General features: G+C 48.7%; 1 protein-coding gene across 2 annotated transcripts; it reads right to left on the reverse strand.

The window, feature by feature from the left end:
* Nucleotides 1-2: 2 nt before the first annotated feature.
* LOC112622469 (general transcription factor IIH subunit 4) lies at nucleotides 3-5946 on the reverse strand. Of its 2 annotated transcripts, none has more exons than XM_025382200.1 (14): nucleotides 5694-5946; nucleotides 4930-5069; nucleotides 4564-4668; nucleotides 4041-4172; nucleotides 3359-3455; nucleotides 3179-3267; nucleotides 2851-2962; nucleotides 2621-2689; nucleotides 2355-2438; nucleotides 1976-2108; nucleotides 1665-1795; nucleotides 960-1007; nucleotides 728-806; nucleotides 3-292 (listed from the first exon to the last, which is right to left on the reverse strand). In XM_025382200.1, the coding sequence occupies exons 2-14, from the start codon at nucleotides 5064-5066 to the stop codon at nucleotides 120-122; spliced, it is 1389 nt and encodes a 462-aa protein (XP_025237985.1). In that variant the 5' UTR covers nucleotides 5067-5069; nucleotides 5694-5946; the 3' UTR covers nucleotides 3-119. The 2 variants fall into 2 exon arrangements, with proteins under 2 accessions (XP_025237985.1, XP_025237984.1); XM_025382199.1 differs by having other exon boundaries at nucleotides 5644-5896.
* Nucleotides 5947-13898: the final 7952 nt, after the last annotated feature.

Consider the following 13898-nt stretch of genomic DNA (forward strand, 5'->3'; position numbering starts at 1 on the left):
ACTGCTAGCTATCACAACTTTATTAGACAAGAAAAGCCCTGACGCGTAAATAAAAAACACCTGAGTTCTGAGGCCCCGCCCCGCCCGGTCCCGCCCGCCGAGGTCCAAGTCCCGCGCTCTCAGGAGCTGTGTTTCTGCCGCTTCCAAAAGCGCTTGACGTCGCTGTGCCCGGCCGGGGTCACCACCATGAGCCGCTTGGCCGAGTTCTCGAACACGAGCACGCCCAGCTCCCGCGCGTGGGCCAGCAGCAGCTCAAAGTCCACTTGCGACAGGAACTGGTTATACAGGACACCTGGGGTTGGCAGGACGGGAGGGGCGCGGGGAGAAGACGAGAAAGTGAAGCTCGGAGCTCCTGTTGGGAATCCCCCCAGCTCCTTCATGGCAGCCCTGGACGCGGTCTGGGCTCGCCCCCACCGCAATTTTAGAAACTAATTCTCTATGTTTGTCTGCTCAGGGGTTCCTCTTAACACCATATTCAGAAAGGCCTAATACAAATTACTGTGAATTATTCCCTCTCCTAGCCAAATCCAAAGTGCATTGATTTGGGACGATTTGTTTACTACCGACTCACCCCAAAACAAACAAAAAAACTGTCTTGCCAGCTTTTCTCTCCTAGTCCATGAAGTAAAAAATAAAATGCATGAAAAGCTTTTACACTTTATCAAGACTGAATTGTCTGCCCTTTCTCTGGCCAGTGACCAAGACTTGGCCACCAGAAGCTACTCACCCTCAGTGAACCGGAGTCTGTCCCTTTCCAGCTCCCAGAGCCGGATCTGGTCTGTGATGGTGGGGGGCAGCACAGGTGTCTGCAAGGAGCAAGGGTTGGCTGTAGGGACTCAGGAATACTGCCCCAAACAACCCGGCCCTCCGCTTCTTCCCCCAGATTTGGATGCCCCTTTTTCTTTTCCATCATCTCATCACCAGCTGCCAGCCTCTGACATCTTGGAGCCTGTCTGTACCTGTTTGAGCATCACTGGGTGGGCCCTTGTCCTTAGGAAATGGATTATCTAGGAAAACAGACAAGAATGGCATGAGGGCTCCAGCAAGAAGGCAGGAAAGCCATCTGAGCTGTCACCTAATGTCACTGGAACATCAGCTTATTCTAAAAACTCCTAACTCCTGTCATCAACTCCACCCATCCCAGTTCAGCTGTTATCCCAAGTTGCTGCTCCCAGCAACTTGGGATATTCCTTTTCTGGCACATTCTCCCTTTCCAGTAATGTTTTGTTTTTCTTTCTTTAAAATAGCAAAAGCTACCTTTTTTTTTTTTTTTTAAAGCACTTATTGCATGGCAGGTGCTGAGCTCAATGCTTTACCCCTATTCTTCCAATGAATTATCCCTGCAACCCTGAGGTAAGAACTGTCACTTACTAGATGAGGAAACTGAGGCTCCCAGAAGCAAAACAACTATGTCTAGTTTACGCAGTTAGGATGTGGTGGTGCCAAGGCACAAATCCACAGCTATACCTCCTCCCTCCATGTTTCTTTCCCCTCAAGAGTCTACCTGTTCTCACACCCAAAGCCTTCATTTCTTTTCAAACACAGACAACTCACCACTACCTATTATAACAGACTCAGAGCTAGCCTTCCATAATGTGACCCTCTGTGCCCCACAGCCCAAGTGCAGCCTGTCTTCCTGCTCTACCTCTCCCAAGTGGGAATACCTGCTGGGCTGTGATGCCACTGGCGATTGCCTGCTGCACACTCTCCCGGGTCACCTGCGCCACCACCATGTTGGGGAACCGATAGAGCATCTCAGAGAAGAGGGCAATGAGGGCAATCTGCAGCTCCGACTCTGAGCCAGGGATAGAAAGAGGATGAGGAGGCCACCCCCACACCCAGACTCCCTCAAGCCCTTCTTTCAAGTGTCATGAGAAATGTCAGAGAGCTCTGAAAACTGCCAGGTAAACATGAACAGAAACTGGCATTCCCTCACCCCCAACCTTCTCTTCCGGGGCACTCTGTCCCACCTCACCTGTGTAGGCATACAGTCGGTAATTGGTTTCCACCACAATGAAGCCTGGCTGATGCACAGTGCCCCCAGCTCCAGAGACACCTGACGAGAGATTGATGGCCAGGCGCGTGGGGTAGTAACGCCGAGATTTCCTCTGGAAAGGATAGAACGGCAGATGCCTTGTCTCAGAATTCACTGCCTTACATCTTCCTGCCTGAAATACCAGATCCCTCCCAAGATGCAGAACCTCAACCTCCAACTTCTCTCCCCCAAGAGACCCAAGTATTCAGTTCTGGCAACTGCTTCCTGCTACTTCCCCGAGACCCCACTCCTTTTTAAAGGCGAAGGCAACACACCACCCTGTTTCTTCCCTGGAAGCCACTCATCTAGGCGCTCATACCTTCCTCTGGAAAACAAGCCCAAACTCACGCAGATGTTGCAGGAAGTTCAACAGAGAATCACTCATACCTTCCACAGAGTAATCCTGAGGAACAGAGGTTTCCAGCTGGGGTCCCAAACACAACCCACCCACCCCCAACCCCATCATTCATTCTGTCTTTCTCCATCCACCTCTGCTCGTTCTGTGTTCATTCTTATCTTCTCACTCCACTGCCCCACAACTTGCTTTTCCCTTCCCATCTCTATACCCTTCAGCCCCCTGCTTACCTTGCCCAGAGTAGAGAAGCTGAGCTGGAAGAGGAAGGAGAGAATCTCTACTAGGTCCATGCCCCGGCTCTAGGGAGAAAGAGGCAGAGACAAAGGAGGGGGGATGGGAGGGAGACAATGGGAAGAAAGGGACAGAGAAGAGAAAATCAGGGAACAGTCTGTAGACAGGAATCTCTCAGTGAGACCTGAGAGGAGCAGAGCTTGCTGGCAAGTGGACCCGGCCTCCTCACCTGGGCTGTCTGCAAATACTGCAACATAAAGTACCAGAGCTGAGCCGGGGTGTCCAGCAACAGGAACTGGAAGCCAGCGGAAGTAATGCAGGGCGGCTCTCCAGGTTCAGTACTACAGACAAAGACCGGGACAATGACGGTGATATGCAGAGAAAGACTACTACCCCCGCTTGTCCGCTCACATTTTTTCTTTGTATCTCTAGCTGTATTCTACTCAGCTTGCCTTTTCCAGCTAATGTCCTCTGAGCTTGACTAGCCCCAGATACCATTTCTTAGGGACCCAAGGAGATGGCACTGCAGAGAGCTGCTATACCTCCGGTTTCCTCACCTCTTCATGAGCCCAGCCTGGCTGAGGAGCTGAGCCAAGTCCTGGCTGACAGCTGCACTGGGGGAGCCCACCATGAAGTGCAAGACCACCTGAAGAACAGAAGAGAACAGGGAGACCATGCTCCAAGGGCCATGGGAAGTAGAAGCACAAGCAGAGACACACACAGTCCCAAGTGCTTACCTCCCATCGCTCCTCGGCATACTTGTCAAGGGAGGGAACGTCCCGGGCATGCTTGTCTGGTCCCAGCTGACTTGTGTCATCAGACCAGGCCTTCCCCCTACGGCCAGGATGGGCCAAGAGTAAGGAACACTGGCCAGGAGCTCACACCTGTAATCCCTGTACTTTGGGAGGCCGAGATGGGTGGATCACTTGAGGTCAGGAGTTTGGACCAGCCTGGCCAACATGGTGAAACCCCATCTCTACAAAAAATACAAAAAATTAGCTGATGGTTGCCTGTAATCCCAGTCATTCAGGAGGCTGAGGCAGGAAAATCACTTGAACCCAGGAGGTGGAGGCTGCATTGAGCCAAGATCGCACCACTGCACTCTGCCTGGGTGACAGAGCAAGACTCTGTCTCAAAACCAAACAAAACAGAACAACAAAAAAAGAGTAAGGAACCCTGTCTGTATTCCTTGCCACCCTTCTGCCTTCTTTCCACCCTTATCCTCAGGGGCCATGAGTGGGGGACATTTCCTACACCACACACTGCAGCTGATCCAACTTACTCCTAAAGGAGCTCCCAACGTGGAGACCACAAGGTTCCGGGGAGGCCCCCAGGAGCTCCCCCTCCCAAACTGTAATTAGCGGTTTAATAAGCAGCAGTTCCCCTGCCCTAGCTTAGGAAGAGAGAGAAGTGACATACCCACCCAGAAGGGCAATGCGGAGGTTCTGGCGGAAAATGGGGTTGAGGATGAGGCCCTGGAGCCCGCCTGGGAGCAGCTGGGTGTGCCAGATCCGGAGGCCGCTCAGCAGCCCTGTACTTTCCTCCTGAGCCCTGGAACAGAAGCAGAGAGGTGAGCAGGGTATTTGGAGAACAAAAAGGAGGACCATAAAAGCCACCTCTCTGCCTGTTCTGAACTTGCTGATCCCTGGAACACTGTTCCACAGAGTGAAATTAGTATCTTCTGAAGACAAATTCTTTACTGCATTACCTATCAGAGCCTTATTACAGATATCACACATAACTCTGTAAGAGGGAAGATACATCTGAAAGCAAGAGGTCAGCTGGGAAATAAATAAAAGGGAAAAGGCAGTATGCAGAGTTTCCCAAATGTATTTATTTTTAAGTTTTGTGATATACCTATTAATACATCCTGGAAGTGCTCCAAGGAACAGTAGTTTGGGAAATGTAGCTGTTGAGAAATTTGTATCTGGCTGAGACTTACTTGCTGAATTCCTTCTTTACCCACAGGGCTACAGCAGCTTGTGGCAAAGGCTGCTCCAGAAAGAGCATCCGCATCACCCAGTTCTTAGCCAAGGATGGGAGCTCCCTGAACAGGGACAGAGGTCAAAGGTTAATATCAGAAGCTGCATTGTATCTGCATCTCTGCCCTCACTTAACTCTAAAACATCTCATCTCACTCCACCACAACTTTACCAGTCCTGCTGTTTTGGCCCCCACACTTTGGAGCAATTTCCAACCCGCACCCCCAGTCCCCACCCCTACCCCAGCCTGCTACACTTTTACCTGTTATATTTTATTCCAGTCCGCAGACCCCATTACATTTCCCTGCCATGAAGGGGATCCTCACCTGAAGACAGCCAGACAAGTGGCAGGGTGCCCATATAATCGGTCCAATACCCCAGGGCTCAGGCCCCCTAAGAATTCCTGCAGATTCCTGCATTGTAGGTGTACTCGGTTCAGTCCCCTTGAAGGGGTGCTCTCCATCACCTGAGGAATGCAAACATCAGAAGCGCACCCCCACCATCCATGCCAGTGTCACCCCTGACCTTTCTGATTTCAGATCCATCAGTCCCCACAATAACCCCACCTTTTCTGTGGCCTCCTTTCCCATGACACTCAATTCCTCTGGTTTCTCACAAACCTGACCAATCTCCGTCCCTTTCTTGCCTCCTCACCCTGTTTCTGCCCTTCAACTCCAGTCTTTCCTCTGCTCCAAGTGACAGAATTGTCAACTGTCCTGTGTTTGCAAGATCATTTTGTATTTCAATGACTTGTCTCATCTTTGGCTAAACAGAGACAAAGAAAATTGAGCCCACACCTCTCTCTTCCATCCCTCCTGGTCAGATCAGTCTATAAGCTCCAAATCTACCCGAACTTCCTATCTTCTATCTCTTAGCCCACTTCTGCTAAGTACGGCGGTAACCTCTCCCCTCCATGCTTCCCAAATCTAAAGCCACCTCTTTTCCCTTCCCAAGTCTAGTTCACGCCATTCACCCTGACCCACGCCTTCCGATCTCCTAGCTTCTCCCTGCCTTCCTCCCACTCCTCGCCTCTCACTCACCTCTCTCTCTCTCATACCTCTGCCACTCCCGCCCTCCTAGGTCCCCTCACCACTCTGTCGATCCTCCTCGCGCACCCCGAGTCTCGGGCCGTCGCTTAATCGGAGCCAAAGTCTCGCATTGGCTCCTGGAAACTGAGGGAAAGATGGTGAAAAAAATGCGAAGAAAAGATGGGGAAAGCGACGAAAGATTTCACAGGGAAGAGCCCAGAATGGAGAATTCAGAAGAGAAGGGAGGTAAGGGGAGGAGTGGAAAAGTGAAGAGGATTAGAATAGACGATGCACACACCCGGCGCGGGGGATGCTGGGAATTGGAGTCTTGTCTTTGCTCTCCTTAGAGCCGGCTGAAGTGCGTCTGACTACAAATCCCGAAAGGCACGGTGGGGAAGCCGAAAGGCAAGGAGCCGGCATTTAATTGAGAGAGCGGGAGACACCAGAAGCCGGACCAGTTGGTTCTGCCAGAACCAACTCCGCCCACGCTGCTAACGGCGCATGTAACTGGATGGAGCGGGAGGCGGGTCGGGGAAAGTAGAAGTGCCTGGAGGGCTTCCGTGCGGAGGCGCGCTATGGCGACTTGGTGGTGAACCGATTAGACTTAGAGACCACAAAACTGGATTCCGTGAGCACAATTACTCCCCGTAAAATTGGGATAATGCACACTCCGGGCCGGACGCGGTGACTCACTGCTGTAATCCCTGCACTTTGGGAGGCCGAGGCGGGCGAATCACCCGAGGTCTGGAGTTCGAGACCAGCCTGGCCAATATGGTGAAATCCCGTCTTTACTAAAAATACAAAAATTAGCCGGGCGTGGTGGCGGGCACCTGTAATCCCAGCTACTCGGGAGGCTGAGGCAGGTGAATCGCTTGAACCCTGGAGGCGGAGGTTGCAGCGAGCCAAGACAATGCCCTTACACACCAGCCTGGGCGACAAGAGCGAAACTCCATCTCAAAAAAAAAAAAAGAAAAAGAAAGAAAGCGTACACACTCCGGAGAGTTTCCACGAGTTAACGATTAACATGATCCAGTGCACCTTACTTGGCGGTAAGTACTCAATAAATCTTAATTTCTTCTCAAATTTTTTCTCCACCACTCCTCAAACCGTCTACTTAGAAAACCCAGATAAATTCAGTTTTTAGGACACTGACTGTTTGCTGTGATTTGATTTATGAACCTACTACAGAGAAAGGCAGAGATCTTCACCCAAACCCAGAACTACACATTTCCCCAAATTCCTATAAGCAAATTTTGTTATTCCCATTTTATAGACTGGAAGACTGGAGCCTGGCGAGATTAAGAAATTTGCCTGCAGCCTGGCGAGGTGGCTCAGACCCGTGACCCCAGCTGTTTGGGAGGCTGAGGCAGGAGGATCGCTGAAGACTAGGAGTTTGAGGCTACAGTGAGCTATGATCACGCCAGTCTGGGCGACAGAGTGAGACCCCCATCGCGCGCTCTCTCCCTCTCTCTCTCTCTCTCTTTTTTTGAAACGGAGTCTCTCACTCTGTCGCCCAGGCTGGAGTGCAGTGGCATGATCTCAGCTTATGGCAACCTCAGCCTCCTGGGTTCAAGTGATTCTTTTACGTCAGCCTCCCAAGTAACTGTGGGACTACAGGTACGCACCACCACGCCCGGCTAATTCTTGTATTTTTAGTAGAGATAGGGTTTCACCATGTTGGCCAGGCTGGTCTCAGGGTTTCACCATCTTGGCCAGGCTAGTCTCAAACTCCTAACCTCAGGTGATCCACCTGCCTCAGCTTCCCAAAGTGTTGGGATTACAGGCGTGAGCCACTGCACCCAGCCTGAGACCCCCATCTCTTAAAAAAAAAAAAAGGAAAAAAAAAATCCCTACAATCAGACAGAAAGTGCCCAAGCTGGGGTTTGAAGCACATTTGCAAGAGACCAGAGATCAAAATGGTGATGACTATGTAAGACTTTGTTATACTTTGTAGCCCACCCATGTTTTCTGTTGTCCCTGTTTTTTTTGTTTTTTTTTTTTTTTTAAGCAATTAATGTTTTAAAATCTTCAAAGAACAGCTAAAAATTGACAAAGCTTCTTTATGGCAAACTTTAGGTAAGGTTGAAAGACAATTTACAATCTAGGAAGAAATGATTGATGAAATAAACAAAATACAAAAAGCTGTTACAAAGGAATAAGAAAAAGAAACATAATGGAAACATTGGGGCAGACCACTGCTTACTCCTTAGCCCTGCTCAGCAAGGAGCAGCTAAAAAAAAAAAGAAATAATGAAAGAAAAACAAAAGAAAGAGGCCTGGCAGGGTGGCTCAGGCCTGTAATCCCAACACTTTGGGAGGCCAAAGCAGGTGGGTCACTTTAACTCAGGAGTTCCAGACCAGCCTGGTCATCATACAGAAACTCCATCTCTTCAGAAACAAAACAAAACAAAACAAAAATTAGTTGGGTGTAGTGGTGTACTCCTGCAGTCCCAACTACTCAAGAGGCTGAGGTAGAAGGATCACTTGGGCCCAAGGATTGAGGCTGCAGTGAGTAGTGATAGCACCACTGCACTCCAGCCTGAGCAACAGTGTGAGACCCTGTCGCAAAAGGAGAGGGGAAGAAAGGAAAGGACAGGGGAGAACTGGGGAGGGGAGAGGAAGGGAAGGGTAGTTAGGGGGAAAGAAGGAAAGAGAAAGAAAGATTGACCAAAGCAAAAAGAAAGTTAAACAAAATGTCAGAAATGTTTTAAAAATAAAAAAATTGGGCGCAGTGGCTCACGCCTATAATCCCAACACTTTGGGAGGCTGAGGCGGGTGGATCACCCAAGGTCAGGAGTTCAAGACCAGCCTGGCCAACATGGTGAAACCCCATCTCCACTAAAAATACAAAAATTAGCCGGGCGTGGTGGCAGGCGCCTGTAATCCCAGCTACTCAAGAGGCTGAGGCAGGAGAATCGCTTGAACCTGGGAGGCAGAGTTTGTAGTGAGCCAAAATTGCGCCATTGCACTCCAGCCTGGGGAACAAGAGCGAGACTCTCTCAAAAACAAAACAAAACAAAACAAAACAAAATGCAAAAAATTGACCAGGCCTGGTACTGTGGTCCCAGCTACTCAGGAGGCTGAGGCAGGAGGATTGTTTGGACCCAGGAGGTCAACACTGCACTGAGCTGTGATCATGCCACTGCACTCCAGCCTGAGCTATAGAGTAAGGAGACCTTGTCTCGAAAAAAAAAAAGAAGAAGAAGAGGAAGATGAAAAGAAAAGAGAAAAAGAAATTGGCTGGGTGTGCACACACCTGTAGTCCTAGCTACTCCAGAGGCTGAGGTAGGAAGATCACTTGAGTCCAGCAGTTCAAGGCTGCAGTGAGCTACAATTATACCACTGCACTCCAGCCTGGCTGCAGAATTAGACTCTCTCTTAAAAATAAATAGGCCAAGCGCCGTGGCTCACGCCTGTAATGCCAGCACTTTGGGAGGCCAAGGCAGGTGGATCACCTAAGGTCAGGAGTTCAAGACTAGCCTGATCAGCATGGTGAAACCCTGTCTCTACTAAAAATATGAAAATTAGCCGGGCATGGTGGCAGGAGCCTGTAATCCCAGCTGCTTAGGAGGCTGAGGCAGGAGAATCACTTGAACCTGGGAGGCAGAGGTTGCAGTGAGCTGAGACTGTGCCATTGCCCTCCAGCCTGGGCAACAAGAATGAAACTCCGTCTCAAAAATAAATAAATAAATAAAAATAAATAAATTGGCCGGAGGCAGTGGCTCACACCTATAATCTCAGCACTTTGGGAGGCTGAGGCGGGTGGATCACTTGAGGTCAGAAGTTCAAGACTAGCCTGGGCAACATGGTGAAACCCCGTCTCTACTGAAAATACAAAAATTAGCCAAGCATAGTGGCTGGCGCCTGTAATTCCAGCTACTTGGGAGGCTGAGACAGGAGAATCGCTTGAACCCAGTAGGCCGAGGTTGCAGTAAGCTGAGATCACACCACTGCACTCCAGCCTGGGCAACAGAGCAAGACTCTGTCTCAAAATAAATACATAAATAAAATTAAAATATAAAAGTTTAGCAAAAAAGAAATTAAGGATTATCAACCTCAGTGTTCGTCAGGGTATAGGAGCATACTCATACACCTTTGCTGAAAATTGAGGCCTGGTCCAGTAGCTCACACCTGTAATCTCAGCACTTTGGGAGGCCAAGCCAGGCAGATCGCTTGAGCACCAAAGTTTGAGACCAGCTTGGGCAACATGGTGAAACCCTGTCTCTACAAAAAATACAAAAATTAGCTGGGCATGAGGAGGCATGCCTGTAGGCCCAGCTACTTGGGAGGCTGAGGCAGGAGGGTTGTTTGAGCCCTGGAGGCAGAGGTTGCAGCTAGCTGAGATCACACCATTGTACTCCAGACTGGTCAACAAAATGAGACTCTGTCTCAAATTAAAAAACAAAACAAAAAAAAAGTGAAATAGGCACAGCTTTTTTGGAGGGGGTGGGGGGACAGAGTCTTTCTCTGTCACCCAGGCCGAATGCAGTGGCGCGATCTCGGCTCACTGCAATTTCTGTCTCCCAGATTCAAGCAATTCTTGTGCCTCAGACTTCCGAGTCGTTGGGATTACAGGCGTGAACCACCATGCCCTGCTAATTTTTTTTTGTATTTTTAGTAGAGACAGGATTTCACCATGTTGGCCAGCGTATTAGTGGGCATGGTAGTTCAAAAAAGAGAATTCCTGTGCTAGGGAACTCATGACCTCCTTGCCTCAGGCAGCATCCTGGAGAGAAAGAACAGAGAGCCAGGGCCGGGGGCGGTGGCTCACACCTGTAATCCCAGCACTTTGGGAGGCCAAGGAGGGTGGATCACAAGATCAGGAGTTCAAGACCAGCCTGGCCAACATGGTGAAACCCCATCTCTACTAAAAATAAAAAAATTAGCCGGGCATGGTGACAGGCGCCTGTAATCCCAGCTACTCAGGAGGCTGAGGCAGGAGAATCATTCAACCCAGAAGTCAGAGGTTGCAGTGAGCTGAGATAGCGCCACTGAACTCCAGCCTGGGTGACAGAGCAAGACTTCATCTCGAAAAAAAAAAAAGAACAGAGAGCCAGGAACCCACAAACCCACTTCCCACAGGCTTTACCATTGACTAACTGTGCTACTTTGGGCAAGTTATTTAACATAACAGAATTTTCTTCTCTGTGAAATAATTTCAACTACTTCATATATTGTATTAAGTAAGATATAATATGTAGTAATTTCAATACCTGGCGTATAGTGGATGCTCAGTAATATATTATCATCATTATTGTAACTTTCACTTATTAATCCTAGTTCTAGTTCTGTAACTACATAGAATCTGTTAGTCTGTCAGATATTTGATACAATTCTTTCTTTCAACCAATATTGAGCCCTGTGTTCCAAGAATTTGCCCATGTGCAACTTATAGTTTAGTGGGAGGGGCAGGTATAAAAAGATGTGTAAAATTACACACAAATACATGTAAAATTACACACGTAATAAGTGCTACAAAGAAGAGATTCATGTGCTCTGAGATTATCAGTAGGCGATTTGACCTAGTTGGGGAAGTCAGGAAAGACTGCTGAAGGGCAAGCAGGAGTTAACAAGGCACAGACAGCAGGGAACATTGTTCCAGATGAGGGAACAGCATGCCCTGAAGGCCACATGGCAGGAAGTACTGTGGCCCACTGGGCAAATCTGAAAGAAGGCCAGTGGTCACAGAGGAGAGCAATCAGTTGAGGGAGGGTGCTGGAGAGGTATGTGGGGGCCAACCTTGGCCAGAAGGATTTTGTTCTGTATTCTAAGGGTAATGAAAAGCCACTGCTGGATTTGAAATGAAGGATTAGGGTCAGATTTATGTGCTTTAAAGATAACTGTAGTTGCAGGGCTGAAAACAACCCAGAGAGGAGCAGAGGCAGATCCAGGTGACCAGCTGGGAGACCACTGCAGGAGTCCAGGCAAGATGGAGGCAGCGTGTGCCAGGAGGGCGACGGAGACAGAGAGGACAAGTTCCAGGGAGATTTGGGAGGCACAATCAACAGCGCTTTGTGCTGGACTGGACTTGGGAGGTGGAAGGTAAGGGAGAAGGAGTGTCAGGGATGCCATTTGTGTGGCTTGTGCAGCTAAGTGGATGATGCTACCACTCACTGAGTCAGTAGACTGTGGAGGAGGAGCAGGTTTGGACAAGCTGGGCCTGACTTTTAAATTAACTCCAGGTGGGGCTGGGCACGGTGGCTCACGCCTGTAATCCCAGCACCTTGGGAGGTCGAAGTGGGTGGATCACAAGGTCGGGAGTTTGAGACCAGCCTGGCCAATATGGTGAAACCCTGTCTCTACTAAAAATACAAAAAAATTAGCCGGGCATGGTGGCGCACACCTGTAATCCCAGCTACTTGGGAGGCTGAGGCAGAAGAATCGCTTGAACCCAGGAGGCGGAGGTTGCAGTGAGCCGAGATTGCACCACTGCACTCCAGCCTGGGCAACAGAGCGACACCCAGTCTCAAAAAAAAAAAAAAAAAAAAAAATTAACTCCAGGTGTTTCTGCTTGAAAGACAGTTCTGGGCTCAGAGATTGGGGTTATCGGGCTCACTGCCATGGCTTCCACTGCTCATTATTCTGGGATCTAGCCTCTAAACTCTAACCTGTCGGTGCACAACTTAAATCATAGTGCACAGTGGTTTGACCTGTGTAGGTTTTAGCAGGACGATTAGATTCATGACCTAGGCCCCAAGGGCCTATTAATTCAACTTCACATTGATTTATCTTTATTGTGATCCTCATTATCCAGTTGGCTCATTTTGTGAGTATCATCAACCAAAACCCCAGGGTCTTTATTTCACATGAATGGCCATCAAAATGGGTCTGCCTTGTCCCATCCCTGCAACTGACTTTTTTTTTAATTTTCTTTTTATTTTGAGACAGGGTTTTGCTCTGTCACCCAGGCTGGAGTGAAGCAGTGCAATCATGGGTCACTGCAGTCTCAACCTCCTGGGCTCAAGTTATCCTCCCACCTAGGCCTCCTGAGTTGCTGGTGCACACCACTGAGCCCAGCTAATTTTATATATATATATATATATATATTTTTTTTTTTTTTTTTTAAGAAATGGGGGCCAGAGTGCGCTCACTATGTTGCCCAGGCTGGTTCCAAACTCCTAGGCTCAAGAAATCCTCCCACCTCAGCTTTCCATAGTGTTGGGATTACAGGGCATGAGCCACCCTGCTGGCCAATTTTTTCTTTCCAACCAAATTTGAACCCTTTGTTAATTGCTCTCTTGATGGTTGCAGCTCATCCTTCCAGGCTGCTGAGATAATTGAGGCTCTTGGTTCTGGTTTCCATTCCAACAACCCATCCCCCGCCCCCACTGGGGCATTTGCACACTCTATCAGCATAACCCAGGGATTCTCCCCTGGGATTTCCAGACCCTGGGGAGCCAGATGGGTTCTAAAATTTGGACAAGAAAAAGAATTACACCTTTTACTAACCTCTAATAGAAATTTAGCATTTCCTTCAATTATGAATATGGGTAAAACCACAGGTATTAGCAGTACCTGTGACTTGTCACTGACACCACAGCTACTTTTATGGCTCACTGTGATTGTTGTAGAAATCTCAAATATGGTTTATGCTCATTAGTATTTGAAAAGTGTCAGTAGTTTATTACACCTGTTTTTAGATCTTATTAAATACATTAAAAAGCAGCACATTAGTTTCATAATTTTTTAGCAGTTTGGTAAACTGTTTCCATTGGTTTCCTTTATAATCCTATACATTTTATGGGTTTTGTTTTTGTTTTGTTTTTGAGAGTCTCACTCTGTTGCCCAGGCTGGAGCACAGTGGTGTGATCTCAGCTCACTGCAACCCCCACCTCCCGGGTTCTAAGCATTTCTCCTGCCTCAGCCTCCTGAGTAGCTGAGATTACAGGTGCATGCCACTACGCCATGCTAATTTTTGTATCTTTAGTGGAGATGGGGTTTTACTATGTTGGCCAGGTTGGTCTCAAACTCCTGGACTCAACTGATCTACCCACCTCAGCCTCCCAAAGTGCTGGGATTACAAGGGTGAGCCACTGCACCTGGCCCATTTTATAGGTTTTAAAACCTAATTCTGAGGAGTACTCAGTAGACCACTACACACTGCCAAATGGGTTTATGGCACAAAAAAGGTTCAGCACCCCTGGCCTGACTGCATTCCCTCCAGGCCTCCAGCAGAGCACCCCTATGAGTTGAGAAGGTTCATGTACTCAGACATTCATGTATCACCTGAGGTCCCACAGGCAAAGGCCTGGATTATGCAGAAACAGA

This window comes from Theropithecus gelada, chromosome 4 (assembly GCF_003255815.1).
Source record: "Theropithecus gelada isolate Dixy chromosome 4, Tgel_1.0, whole genome shotgun sequence".
Classification (NCBI taxonomy): domain Eukaryota; kingdom Metazoa; phylum Chordata; class Mammalia; order Primates; family Cercopithecidae; genus Theropithecus; species Theropithecus gelada.

Bases quoted from the DNA above. Each gene is read 5' to 3' on its own strand.
- LOC112622469 (XM_025382199.1), bottom strand. The intron at 2,690-2,850 runs GTGAGGAGGCCG...CTTTCTCCCTAG, and splicing joins AGTATTTGCAGACAGCCCAG to AGCCGGGGCATGGACCTAGT. The intron at 2,439-2,620 runs GTAAGCAGGGGG...TCTGTTCCTCAG, and splicing joins GCTTCTCTACTCTGGGCAAG to GATTACTCTGTGGAAGGTAT.